The sequence below is a fragment of the Xyrauchen texanus genome, chromosome 38, assembly GCF_025860055.1.
Source record: "Xyrauchen texanus isolate HMW12.3.18 chromosome 38, RBS_HiC_50CHRs, whole genome shotgun sequence".
Taxonomy (NCBI): Eukaryota; Metazoa; Chordata; class Actinopteri; order Cypriniformes; family Catostomidae; genus Xyrauchen; species Xyrauchen texanus.
In genome coordinates, this window is record NC_068313.1 from 17052569 (window position 1) to 17067619 (window position 15051).

A 15051-nucleotide genomic window follows, 5' to 3' on the forward strand; every position below is an offset into this window, starting at 1 on the left:
GCTCAAGGCATTCTGTATCATCCTGAGAGATTTCAGAGTCCCTTTATGGCAAGTCAGTTCACTCTACTGCCATATTGGTAATGAACTTAGGCAGCTATTTCTAGTCATGCAAGTACAGTTCCAATCTACTTTCAATTGTAAAAGATCGAAATCTTCAAAACTGTTGGACAAAATTATGTTCCAATAAAATATTTCAGATCAGGTTTAAAATCTGACAACAATGAATTTGTTAAAGGCTGTTTTAACTGTATGCCAGACTTCCATTCCTACGGTCACCATATTGAGCATTGTGATGCCTCTATAAAAAAGGGTATTGGTTCTTTTAACTATAAGGCGGGACATCCATTCCTACAGTCGCCATATTGCATGTTGCATTGCCTCTACTAAAAAGATGGTTGGCTCTTAACTGTAAGGTTGGTCTATGCCTTTATCAAAAAAAAAAAACAATTGGCTATTAACAATAGGGTGGGATTTCCATTCCTAAAGCATTTCCATTCCTTAAGTGTTGCTATGCCTCAATCAAAAAGGTGGTTGGCTTTTTTAACTGTAAGGTGGAACTACAACTGCCATATTTTTAGTTACGATTTCTCTCATTTTACGAGTAGTCTGTGTTCTCCCCATTTTAATGTCTCTGGGGAATTGAATCTGAGAGCAGAGAACGAGAGAGTATGAACTCCCGCTGAGAACATGAGGGCTGTTGAGGAGAAACTCCTGTATGAATGTACTAATGGTGTACTCGTCTGCTTCCATGCCATGCCATCCACAAAAGTTCTTCATTTATTTAAAGGATTTTCGAATCACTTTGAACTGCTAATCCAAATACACACAAGCTTTCGTGAGAGGCGGTGCGGCAATGCATATGTTTAAGTAGTTCTTTGTTTCTACTGGTGAGATCTTGAGGAAGATTTGGGGTTTACCGTGTCCAGGACACCATCGGCTCAGGAAATCCATCAGCGTCACAGGCCAGCATGGTTGTATAGCCCTTGTCAGCAGTGGCGTTTGTTTCTGCTTGACGGATTCTTATAGTGGGAAGTACTGAGAAAAATAGAAAAATTGCAGGTTTGATATGTGGAGACCACCAGAATTAATTAAACAAATCTATGGTACACATAGTACCATTGTGAGTAAAAAAAGTTTGTACTGTTTTACAGTATTTTTCTACTTAAAATGGAACACTACTATAATGTATTTATACACTGATCAGCCACAACATTAAAACCATCAACAGGTGAAGTGAATCACATATAGTATCTCATTACAATGGCACCTGTCAATTGGTGGGATATATTAGGCAGCAAGTGAACAGTCAGTTCTTGAATTCCATGTGTCGAAAGCAGGAAAAATGGGCAAGCATAAGGATATGAGCAATGACTGGGCCAGTGCATTTCCAAAACGTCAGGTCTTGTGGGGGTGTTCCCAGTATGCAGTGGTTAGTACCTACCAAAAGTGGTCCAAGGAAGGACAACTGGTGACCCAGCGACAGGGCCATAGGCGCCCAAGGCTCATTGATGCGCATGGGGAGCGAAGGCTAGGTCATCTGGTCTGATACCACAGAAGAGCTACTGTAGCACAAATGTCTAAAAAAATGAATGCAGGCCATGATTGAAAGGTGTCAGAACTCACAGTGCATTACAGCTTGCTGATTATTGGGCTGCGTAGCCATGGACCGGTCAGAGTGCCCATGCTGATCAGTGTCCACCGACGGAAGTGCCTACAATGGGCGTCAGAACTGGACCATGGAGCAATGGAAGAAGGTGGCCTGGTCTGATGAATCATGTTTTCTTTTAGATCATGTGGACGACGATCATTTACCTGGGGAAGAGATGGCAGCAGGATGCACCATGGGAAGAAGGGAGGCCGGCGGAGGCAGTGTGATGCTCTGGGCAATGTAATGCAGGGAAACCTTGGGTCTTGGCATTCATGTGGATGTTACTTTGACACATTCAAACTACCTAAAGATTGTTGCAGACCACGTAAACCCCTTCATGGCAACGGTATTCTCTGATGGCAGTGGCCTCTTTCAGCACGATAATGCACCCTGCCACACTGCAAAAATTGTTCAGGAATGGTTTGAGGTACATGACAAAGAGTTTGAGGTATTGAAGGATGTGCTGGACCAACAAGTCCAATCAATGGAGGCCCTATCTCACAACTTACAGGACTTACAGGACACCTTCTGCTGCTAATGTCTTGGTGCCAGATAGCACAGGACATCTTCAGAGGAACTGTTCAGAGCTGTTCTGGTGGGACCTACATGATATTAGGCAGGTGGATTTAATGATGTGGCTAAACAGTGTGTGTAAAATATATATATATATATTAGTCCTCGCCTCTTTATGAAGAAAGATCTCATGAATTGGGTGTTGTATTTTGTTACAGCAAGCCAAATTTAGTTATGTTGCCTGGAGGTAACACCATACTACTCAAAACTAGAGCATATCAGAGAATAAGAACTCACCGTTAACAATGACTTTAATTTTGCGAAAGTCGACTTCCCCTCGTGCTTTAATGCGACCCTCACAGGTGTACTGCCCCTCATCAGTCTTCCTGATTCCTCGGATTTGGAGATGGTTGTTATTCAAAGTTCTGAAACGCACTGCACAGAACAAGGGGGAATAGATTTCTTTTTGGTTTGCAAAGAGATGTCTTATTAATTGGAGTACAAATATGATAACAATCATATGCAAATGTATCAATCTCAACACTTTTTCTTCATCTGTTTTCACAACGAATAATAAAAATGCTTTATAAATAGTTTCTGAGAAGAAAGCATTTGGCTGCACTAATGATCTCATCAATTTATCACTGAACGCAAACACTCAAAGTTAAATATAGTAAATCACACAAGAAACAAGAAAAGGGGAGTTGTGCCTGAACAAGACTCATTGCCACAATAAGGTGTTGTGGGTGGTTTACAAGGCTATACGCAATTTTTAAGGTGTTCTGGTTGGTTAATAGCACACAGATATAGAGTTGCTATTGTGTTCCGGGTGGTTGCTAGGGCATTGCCAATGTGTTCTCAACGTATTACACACTTTGTAAGCACCACTAATTATATATTACATAAGAAGGCTAAACAGTAATGGATAATCCATATGTCTTACCATCTTTTTCAAACTGAATCTTTGCACCTTTGAATTTCCAGAGGACAGTTGGAGGAGGTGAGCTTATGACATCACACACTATAATGGCATTGTCCCCTTCAGTGAACTCTTGTGGTGATGGGACATTTGTGAAGGTGATTTTTTCTGGAGGAAAAAATATCAGTTGTACTTTAGCAAAAAAAAAATAAAATGTTTGTATTTTATAATGTATAATAGTATAATAATCTAAAACAGACTAAGGACAGTCATTAATTAATTAAAGTCATTATCCAAAATATTAAGAAGAAACTATAGAAGACCTGATAAAGACCTAAGAGGATGAAATGTTGCATATGTTGAATAAAATATGGAGCATTCATACCAGTGTGTGGAAATGTACACTTTTTAACATTCATTGATCATATACTGCATAACATAATTATATTTTGCCAAAATTGTGAGAATGATTTATAATAATCTTCAAAGCATCAGTTAGAATGGGTTGAAAATGTGCTTCAATAACGTTCGAGTAATGGTAAATGTTCTTGGTAATTGAAGATCATACACGCAGTGTATTCAGGTTGTATTCACATAAATATTCAGGTTTGCTGGGTTCCAAAAAACAACAACAACAACAACAACAACAACACTGTTAATGTAAAATTGACAAAGACTAACGTTGACCAAAAATGTGACTTATTTAAACATTTTAATATTATTTTCTATATCATTCTACCTGTAATGATTACCTTGTCTTGTTTCACTGTTGCCCTTGTTTATCATTTTTTGTCACTTTTGTAATTCCTTAGTTTTCACTTTTGTCCCTTGTGTAGCTCCATAGTCTCCCTGTTAGCGTTCGTGTTCTCCGTTCATTGTTTTCACCTGCCCTCTTTAATTTGCCATTGGTTTCTGTTCATCACCTTGTTACCTTGTTTGAGTTCTGTTTGTTCATTGGCCCCTTTTTCCCTTGTTCATGTATTTAAACCCTGTCTGTTTGTTCAGTCTCTGTCGGTCGTTGTTTGTGAATGGATGTATGGATCATTTCATGTTTGCTGTTCTTGCCCCCTGATGTTGATTCGTGTTCCCCGAGGTTCCTTTTCCCCTTCGTGGATGTTTGTCAACTTGTGTTCACCTGTGTGTCACTGTGTGTTTGAATGCACTTTTCCCATCGTGGACTTTTGATTTGTTCCAGTGTTTGTGTTCTTTTCATCCATGTGTTAGTTTGACTTTGAGTTTATTTTCCCATCGTGGACTTTTCTTTTGTTCCCGTGTTTTCTTATCTGTGTACGTTCATTAATAAAAACCGCGTTTGGATCCGCATCTACCGTCTGCCTTCTCCTGACTCACCAGATCATGATACTACCCTTATGCAATATTTTCAAAAATGTTAAAGCCTTAAAGGAAATCATGTCTCATTATTTTATTATATAATTCCAAGTTAAATATTAAAAATTACTTTTAAAGGTGCATGTGTATTAAGCACACATACATCTTAAATATGGCAAGTTGGCTGGCAAGTAATTGTCAGTCAAAATTTCATAGACGAGACAAGCCCTAAAATCTTTATTCTCAATTATTTGTTTGACAAGTAATTGTCAGCCAAATGTGATAATAGTGACAGCCCTGATTATAGCTGTATAATTTCCATCTATTATTGCAAACTGAAACTCTATTTTGTAACACAAGACTAACGTTTAACAAAAAACAAATATTCATGATGCATATAAAACATATTGCTAATAAAATAACATAATAATAATGTTGAAAAGTTCAGTGTTGGCAGGGCAAGCAAAAATCTGATCTAGTAGCTTGACAGAAAAACAGGCCAAATGGCAAAAAAAATAAGTAAACCGGCATCTTACGGTATATTTTTAGATTGACGGTAGCTTCAGCCTCCTGGTCCCCGCTGCTGGCTACACATTTATATGTGCCGGCATGATCAACCTTTGCATTGTAGATCGTGAGAATGGAGGACGTCTCGCTGATTACGTCATTGCGAATCTTGTCGTTGCGATTCACACTAACGTCCAGTCTGCCAGGCTCAATTTTCTCCCCGCTCGGAGAAAACCAGTCGATTTCCTTCACCCCACCGATAACTACAACCCAGCAAGACAAAATAGACATCACCATTCATGGGCAATTTTTGTGTATTAAAAGGGTCATGTAAATCATTGTGTTCAAACTTAAGCTGGCGGAACATCCACACAGATGAAATGCATCAATCACAAGCAAATTAGGCCTTTAGCGATTGAATTGTTTGCTTAAATCAATTGGGATTAGGTGTCACTGGCACAAAAGTTGTCAGTAGACACCGCCTAAAACTTCAACTGATTCTCTGGTTACTAGTCTATTACTCAAATCACTGGACCGTAGGAAACAGCATTGGTGGAAACTCACTGTTGAGGGCAATTACAAGAGCTGCTGTTCCATGTCTTTGAGTCTTCAAATGAAGCCCAGGAGTGTTACCAGGAACACCAAAGTAAGATACAGGGACACTATGGTTTAACATACTGTATTTCTCTACTAAGCCTGATCCACATGGGTCTCATTTATTGGGTCCTCAGTGATATTTACTGACAGCAGAAACCATCAGCTACATTAAAGTTGAATTTGCATAGGTGTAGTATTTCAGTAAAAAGTTTGAATGCTCTAGATTAGTACACTTCTGCTTTTGTAGATCACAGGAACATGGAGAACTAGATCAAATTTCCTTTTGACCCTTTAGAACTAGGCCTCGTGTCAATTAAATACATAAAATATGCATTCAGCCTGGACTGACATTTTTTTATTAACTCAAAAGAATATATTTAATGGTCCGAGATGAAAAGATGAACCAGGATTTTAGAAGGTAACATGGAGAAGATTTATGAACAGGGGATGGAAATATATGAACAGTAATTAACTATGTCAGCAACATTCAGTGATCAACAAGCAAACAGTGCTCTGAATTAATTGGTCTGTCCTGAGAGAATCACATTTGCTTTTAAGGCAAAGAGAGAGTTAAAGGTACACTTTACCCAAAATGTATAAATCTGTCAACATTTACTCTCCTCTCTGTCTTTCTAACCCAGTACTACTTTCTTTAAAACTAAAGAGATTATTCCATTTTCCATTCAAAAGTGGATGTCTATTTATATTATTTATGAGTGAACTATGGCAGAGGGGAAGATTATAAATAATGCTTTAAATTTGGTATGTTTGTCCCATAAATCTGTTGTATGGCTTTAGAAAAAAAAATTCATAACATTACCAATCAAAGTTGTAATTTTTTGAGAATATTCTCATAATATAATGATATATACATGTATAATATATTGTAGAATTCTAATAATAATATCTTTTGAATAATATGCCTTTTACAAGAATACAATTATAACGTTTCGAGAATAAAGTCATAACATAAAGAGAATTAAAAAAGTAGTAATATATTGAGAATAAAGTAAAAACTACAAGAATGAATAAGTGTCATTAAGAGATAAAACTCGTAGCAATGCAGATTAAAGATGTAATATTATATAAGTCATAGCATCATGATATTAATGTACAGTACTTACATTTTGATAATAGAGAAGTCATAAAATTATCAGATGAATGGCATAATATTGTGAAAAAAGTAGGAATACAGGAAAACCTAAATCACAATATTATGAGAAAAGGAGAGTATTATGAGAATAAATATGACTATATATTGTAACTTTTTTAACTTTTTTTTGTCATTATTAATGCAACATTACTACTGTAATCTCATAATGCCATCACTTTGCTCTCTTAATATTCACACTTTATTCCCATAATTTTGACTTGATCAAAATATTACGACATTCTAACGCGGCAAATCTTAGAATTGTATTTTTTTTTCTAAGAGGCACTAAAATACTGTCATGTAAAACCAATTCCTTTTTATTTTATAGAAAAGAGCAGCTTGTGGTGTACATTTCAGCCAAGATCTTCGTTTTTATTTCCCAGAGGAAATAAAATTGTTAGGGGCTTCAACAGCATAAGGATAAGTGAATGATGACAACATTTTCAATTTTGGATAAACTATTCCCTTTAATATATTGTTTCAATGAGAGAGAAAGGGAGAGAATGAGAGACTGTGAATAGTGTGCAGATATACAGTATAAACAGATATAGGAAAAAAGACCAAATCACCATTCAGTATGCAAATATTACAATATTACTGCTTTTCAAGTACTAAAATGAAGGCCAGAGTGTGTCTGTTCAAAACTTACCTTCACACATAAAGAACCGAGACTCTCCAACACTGATCTCGCCCTGGGCAGGTGTGATATTGACTTGCAGAGAGACTGAAAAGAAAAAGACAGAAAAGTATTAAGATTAAAAAATCATCAAACAATATCCCTGTAATATAGCAAGCAAGTGCAAAAATTCACAACTGAGAAACTTTTTCCACATGCATAATTCAACAGCAAAGAGAGCCTCTGAGAGCACTTTTCATTAATTCCCCACAAGCAGCTGAACTCTCCACTTTTACAGCCGTACATATAACTATGAAAACCTCTCTGTCACGGGCTCTTCTGATAAACAACACCACGCCATCATGTTCTAACTAAACGAGAGGCATCAACAGACATTGAAGCTAACAAGCTCACTGTTGGCCCAAACATTTCACCTCCTTAGAGTCTTTCAGGTTCATTTATTGTGTTATTCCTGCAATATCTGACGGGAGTCATCACTGCGCATTCAGCATAATGTCAGACATGCGTCACATAATGCTGAGATTTATTTTTAAGAAAACTATTCAATCTCCTTTTTTTTAAACCCATTTTAAGTTAGGCCAAACAGGCTTTTTGTTTATAAAATTATGCATCTAACAATTTTTCTTCAGAAACCCTAATAATGGCAACAGCAAAACAGGTCGATGTATTTCAATTTACAGGATGAGCCAGTCGTGTTGAGCGTTGACTTCACTGAGGGCGTTGCTCATTTCTCATTCATGAGCAGAGAAGATGTTTGGGAAATGATTAAAAACAAAGCAAGCTGATTAAAGAAAACTGATCAGTGCACAGATGGTGGGCTTTTGTCTTTCGGGTTATTTAATAAATGTTCAAATGTGGGCGAGAGTAAACTTTAATTAAATCAGCATATTCAATCAATACTATTGGATGTTTGTTGTTCTTAGTGGATGGACCATTCATTTCATGTGTCTTCACACATTTATAGTCTTATCAAACATTATTTGGACTAACTTTAATCAGTTAATCTGACAAATCTGTTAACTTTTAAAGGGACAGTTCAACCATAAAGAAAATTCCTTCATCATTTACTTGACTTCAAATCATTTCAAACCTATATGACTTTCTTTTTTCTATGGAACACCAGAATGTCCTACTGTAGCTACTTTCTGGAGCTTCCTTTGGTCCATGTCCACTTTCTTTGAATGAAAAGGAGCATCATGGATATTCTGGTAAATATCTAATTTTGTGTCATATGGAATAAAAAAGTCATACATGTTTGAGACGGCATGAGGGCAAGTAGCAAATGATCATTTCAATAATTGAGGGAAACATGAATTCTGCTCTCTATCAAAAAATCCTAAAGGAGAATGTCTGGTCATCAGTCCGTGAGTTGAAGCTCAAGTGCAACTGGATTATGCAGCAAGACTCCAAAGCATAGGAGTAATCCACCTCTGAATGGCTCAAAAGAAGCTATATCAAGTCAAATCCTGACTTGAATCCGATAGAGATGCTGTAGAAAGACCTTAAATGGGCAGTGCATGTTTGAAAACTCTCCAATATGGCTGAACAAAAGCAGCTCTGCAAAGAAGAGTGGGCCAAAATTCCTCCACAGCGTTGGAAAGATTGATCTCCAGTTATCGGAAGCATTTGGATAAAGTTGCTGCTATTAAGTTCAAGAGGGCAATTCATTTTTCACACAGGAATATTACTACTATTCATGACAGGGTAATTATGGTATTACCATAAATACAGTATTATCCTTTGAAAAACACAGTGATTTGCCGGTATTGTAAAGGTTGAGCACCACGGTAGTACTATGGCATACTGTGGTAACAATTGTGTGTTGCACCTGACGCTCTGCAAGTCCTTTCATGCATCCCAATATTAGTGAAGAATGGTTGCTGAACCTTATTTTTAACAAAACTGTCACAATGTAAATAAGACTTAAAATGTTTATAAAGGATAGGGCCGTGCAAACCATAAATGATTAAAAGCAACACATAAACAGCAAATATGTCATTATTTTATTGTAGAGGTTTTGACAATGTTTGGGCTATAGCTTATTTTCCCTGTCTGCTGCCTTTGACATCACAGCTCAGGATAGAATTGCTAGTGAAGGGCTTGGGACTGTGCATGTTCTTGTGGTGCCACCAGCCAATCATTGTTGTCAGAATGTCAGGATGTCATGTCACATAACGTTTGGCTCATGATTGCCCAGGAGCCAAGGTGGCAGTTTGCCTTTCACGTACACAAGGGGGATCATGCACCAGGTGAGAAAATGCTAATGAGATAAATGGGACTGCTAACAGAAAGATTTCTCCAGGTTGTACATACCTCCGTGGTCTGAGCTAAGGTTCATATAAACTACAGTACAGCACAAAATTGTATGAAAGCAATACGGCCTACTTTGTGGAAGGGAACCACTATTGATGGCGTATAATTTGGCCATTATGTTATTAGAATGCATTATTCATTGCAGCTGACCTTCGCAGAAATTGCCTTACAATCAATCGAACCAAGCCGTGCATACAGCATTTGTAAAAGCTACATTTCACAGCATCACACACAGGTACCCCTGACCCCACTTCTGGGGGTTGTTTTTCTTGAATCCAAGTTAAATTGAAAATGAGTGTGAATATTGTTTCCTACACTAGTTTCAGCAGATTTGTGAGCCGTGACTGTGTGGTGTTGTGGTGAAGGGAGCTGTCTGTGTGCGTGACTACATCTGTGCTCACAGTCTCACCCACCCAAACACACATTGTGCATCTCACCTCATCTGTTTATCACATCAAAATGAGGCAAATGTTAAACATTTTAACATTGTTTGTCAGGATTGTTTTGTACGCCTCTTCGCTGAAATACTTGAATGCATTTTTGAATTTTAGCATTTGACTTGCCATAGAGTTGGACAGCATGTCAAAAATATTTGATGTTATCTTTATATGTATTTAAAATTGTAAATACATTAATATATATTTTTGCATTATTCCATTATTTATTGTTTTGTCGTTCTTGCATGAAAAATTAAGTAAAGCAGTCCTGTCTACTGATAGCCTGACAAATACATCTATCGGGGTATAAACAATATAACAGAACCTCTACTGGTATATACTATCACACCGCACAGCCTTATGTCATATTGTTTAAAATCTTTTTAATATCTGCTGATTTTGTCTACAACAGCATGTGCCCCTGCACATCTGTCATATCGGATTATAAAAATATGAAGAATTTTTTTTATATTTCTTCCTCATCATGTCTGCTGGAGACTGAGTTAGATCAACTTCTCCCAAAATGACAGCACTACACATTTAGGTAGTACTAGTTGTGGATTTCAAATGCACTGCCTGCAGCATGACAGTGTTATCATGGGAAGGTTACCGCCCCTCAGGGAAGAGCTTCTTCACACGCCATGACAAAAAGGAAAAACATGATGAGAGGATGAGTGGGGGGGAAGCAATCAACTGTTTACTAGCACTGTGCAGGAAAGCAAACACACAAGAAGACTAAATGTCAGGATGGGGATCACAAATGCATATTGATGTGTAGAGATGCTTAATTGACAGTTTGAAATTTTCACAGTTTACAGTAGTATAGCTCAGGAATTCGAATTTAATATGTTAGCATGGAAAAAAAGATGTTTATTTCGGATCATTATCAGATTATGTTTTTACTGGAATTAAGGGCAATTTAACACTAGAACTTATGGTGCCGACCCAAGTCTTTCTGATGTCAGAGTTCAGTTTTTTTGTTTGCATGGAAACTGTTTTCAGAACAAGGGTGTGCACCAGCAAACTACACAAGAGGACACTTAAAACGGTGGTCTGGGGTACGGATCATGTGGATTCCTGTATGGTCCTTGTATGGTCCTGTGAAAGCAATCTGGACTACTAGCAGAAGTGAACCACTATTTTAGTCATGTAATTTATCAACTGAAATTACTTTTTCCAATGGCAGATAATGCAAAAACATTCATTATACAAATTTTAGAGGGCCTTTTAAAAAAAAAAATGTTTTACTGAAATTGAACAAAACAATTGTTTATTGTCTATCAACAAAGCTGTAGGTAGACACAACTTACACAACGGGAAGTGCACTTCCATCAATCAGATTTTGAAAGGTATCATTTTTAAACAGTTTGGATGATTTTTAAATAAATGAAAAACACACACATGCACTTAACTTAAGTGTGTGTGTGTGTGTGTGTGTGTGTGTGTGTGTGTGTGTGTGTGTGTGTGTGTGTGTGTGTGTGTGTTTCATTCCAAGCAAAAACGGAGACTTCTAAAAAGGACCAAACAATTGAAAAAAGCACGAAAAAAGTCTAGCAGTATATAATATTACATTATTAGTGGCTATTCATTTGAAGTAGCTATTATGGGTTTATTTTTAGCCAAGACATACTGTATTTAGGAAAAAAAATGTAAAATTTGTAGTTTGATTAACAGTCGAATTCTGAGACTCATTATGGTGAAGTTTGGTTTCAGCACTTCTGATCTCTGCTAAACACACATCCAAAAGTTTCTGTGTGTATTTTAGAGCTTTTTCTAAAAAATGTTTTGTTCAAAATGCAAACATGCTTATCATTTTAATAAGTTGTTTTTATGGACAGAGATCTCAGTTCTGATGTAACCTAGATTCACCACAATGAGTGCCTTCTGTCTTGCCATGCTTATGTTCAAAGACAAATTATAACAGAGAGAAAAAGCTCTAAAATACACACAGAACCTTTTGAATATGGGGCTGTGGAAAAGGGACTGTGATAAATGTGATGATAATGGAGAAAAAGAGACTGAATTATGAGGCGTTTTATTCAGCTATAGTGCATTCAACCCCGCATTCAGCTTTTATTCACACTTCAAAATAGGGATAGGTCGTGGTGGTCAGCATATCGGACTGTGAGGTCGTATCATGATTTTTTGTTATTTACACAGTTTTTTGTTTTGATATTTTAGAGGCTGTTGTTTATCCTCCTGAAACCAGAGTGTAACTGCTGTGTGCATTTTTCTCTTTTTGATTAGTTACTAGTCCCCAGGAAACAATTGATGTCCTCAAATCGGGACAGTGGGACCAAGTTGTGAAATTGTAACACCAAGAAATTCAGAATTTTTTTTTTTTAATCAAATTATTTATTATGCTTCCAGTAGTGTTGGTTATAAATGTTTTTAAGATGTTACATAAATTACAGCTGATTTTATGTAAAGCTGCTTTGGAACAATGCGTATTGGGAAATGCACAAATAAATAATAAAACAAAATATATTTTGATGTACTTGGTCTAGCTGTTTTTGAAATTAAGAGCATGTCTTATATAAACTCCCCTTAAAAACACATCCAACTGGGTTGAGGTGAACCCCAAACTAGCCCATTTATACAAGGATTAATTGAGAGGAATTAGCTTACCATCCAGGAAACCCATCTACTAGTTGAATTTAAAAATATGTAATTTTGCACATCTCTCTTCCACAATCCTGCCTCAAAGGTGAAGTTGCTGGTAAGTAACAAGCTTAAGTTTGACTGAGCCATTAAGATGTGATGTTTGCTCAACATTTCTTCTACCTCTGCATGTTTCTCCCATCTCTGTAGGTGCGGTACCATTTTTCAGGAGTGAGATTCTCCAAAAAAACAACATTCTCTACGTGATGTGGCGCTGTTGCTTGGCAACATGACATCCCGTGTTGTGAAGCTGGAGTGTGTGCAGAGTATGTTAATGTGCTGAGTGGCAGGGGTGTCCAGTGATCCACCAGAGCACAGCCGTGGGCTGAGTAACATATGCAATGAGAGAGCAGAGACTGCCATTTCTATGCTCAGCATTGCACAGAATTCTACACAGTGCTCTTTTATTTTCAAAGCTGTATGGTGCATTGTTTTACATAGTAGCATTTTATGGCACAGCCATTCTCAGGCTCTTGGGTATTATGCATTTGTTCCCCACTGTTCTATTTACCTGAGTTGACTCATGTCTACATAAGTCACAAACAACAAAAAGTTGTCATCAGAAAATGTTATATTGTTGAATTAGGCAATTTGATTAAAGAAGAGGGCTGTTGGAAAAACAAACCAATCAACTATGCTAAATCCACGGCTGGTCGAATGTTTTATTAACAAAGAGCAGGTGTGAAAGGATGTTTATTGAATTTTTTTCGAACAACTGCTTCAAGCTCTTTAAATACGACACATAAAAACTTGCTACCATTTAAAATTTACATAATTTTTAACTTTAAAAAAATGCAACACATATGCTGGGATGCTCCAAAAACAATGTGAGGTGTGACGCAACAGCCCAAAATGTCCTTCTCATCGTGAATGGCTGTAGTAGCAGTGCTTTAATGCAATGGGTTTCTCGGCAAACATTAGCAGGTCATCAGCGTCCTGGCATGTATATCTATCACAAATGGATCTACAAAATGCCCACATTGTATATAGAAAATAATGTATTAAATAAATTCTGTGGTTTAAATTTTCATTTATCAAAGAGATGATGCAACAAACGATAGGAACGAAATGAAAGCAACTGGCTTTCAAACACATATTGAACTACACAAAACACATAAACTGCACATAATCTGCACATATGCATATTCTCAGGCACTTTTTAAGTCTAAATAGACAAACAATTACAGAATTTCAGGAATACACACAATGGCAACAGCCATATCATACTGGTCATATATTGTACTTGCTATAGTGTAATACTTCATCATATAGCAATATCAAATGAAAATGAAACAATAGCACCTACTTGAGTAAACCCTGCCACTCAGCACAATAACATACTTTGCACATGCTACTCTGCACATGCCATGTATAATACATGTGTACATACAAATGAGGTTCTGATAATTCAGCATTGTTGCACAGAAATGTAACATGATTTAGCAGTCATTTGTATGAATTCAATACTCATCTGTCTTGTAATAAACAAATAAATAGATATCCTGTGATAGTATACTTGTATAGATATGAAATAGTCTTAAACATATCATTTATGAAAGAGCAAATAAACAGAATATTGCTAAAACACTACATATCTAGGGAATAATGACCCTATCAACTTTTTGTAATCAAGCGATTTGAAAAAAAAAGAAAAAGAAAAAAGAGACAGCAATTTTGGATTTTTTTATTGTTACACTATTTATAAGAGAAGAGTTGACGAATACAAAAGAGATAGTGGTATAAGCTGGAAGAGGTACAGGGGGTGGAGTGAGGTCCCGGGTCACTAGTGACCCGAGGTATGCATTTAAGGGTACAATGGGATGAATTTAAAGACAACTTTTTACCATGCACACTGTCCAACAGCTACAGCACAGTACACTGTTAGCACACTAATTTAAATGTGGCCACATAAAAAAATAACATAAAAAAGTATCACAACAATCGTCTACTCAGACGGACAACTAGTTTTAAAGTAGCTACACATGGGTATTTGGCGGTTGCTGAGAGTGCTGTGAAATTCCAGTTACTAACACAGTGCTAATCGTTTTACACAGATTTCTCCCATTTCCATGCTTAACTAGGCCATCTGTCAATTTGCAGCTCACGCTGAGAAAAAAGATCAAGTAGTACAGTAGAAACTCACTAATTGAGTTTATCCTTCCACGTGTGTGTGCTTCAACTATGTTCATCTGCTCTCCACATAATTACGCTGACTTCAGGAACATTCTTGCCCAGTTCAGTGTTGACATGACAACTTAATACAACACTCTTTTCTGTTTCCGCCGCTGTTACCGATTCAATTGCCATGCTGCTGTTGCTGCTATTTTTGCTGTACTG

The 15051-nt window shown here is 36.9% G+C and overlaps 1 protein-coding gene across 4 annotated transcripts in view; it reads right to left on the reverse strand.

Moving 5' to 3' along the window:
• The window catches only part of LOC127631742 (neural cell adhesion molecule 1-like), a 155029-nt gene that overhangs the window by 93937 nt on the left and 46041 nt on the right, over window positions 1–15051 (reverse strand). For all 4 annotated transcript variants that reach the window (XM_052110031.1, XM_052110030.1, XM_052110032.1 and 1 more), the window contains exons 2-6: window positions 7316–7390; window positions 4946–5179; window positions 3105–3248; window positions 2459–2596; window positions 918–1035 (exon numbers count right to left, since the gene is read on the reverse strand). In XM_052110031.1, coding sequence (XP_051965991.1) covers window positions 918–1035; window positions 2459–2596; window positions 3105–3248; window positions 4946–5179; window positions 7316–7390 — 709 coding nt within the window. The remainder of the gene's footprint in view (window positions 1–917; window positions 1036–2458; window positions 2597–3104; window positions 3249–4945; window positions 5180–7315; window positions 7391–15051) is intronic.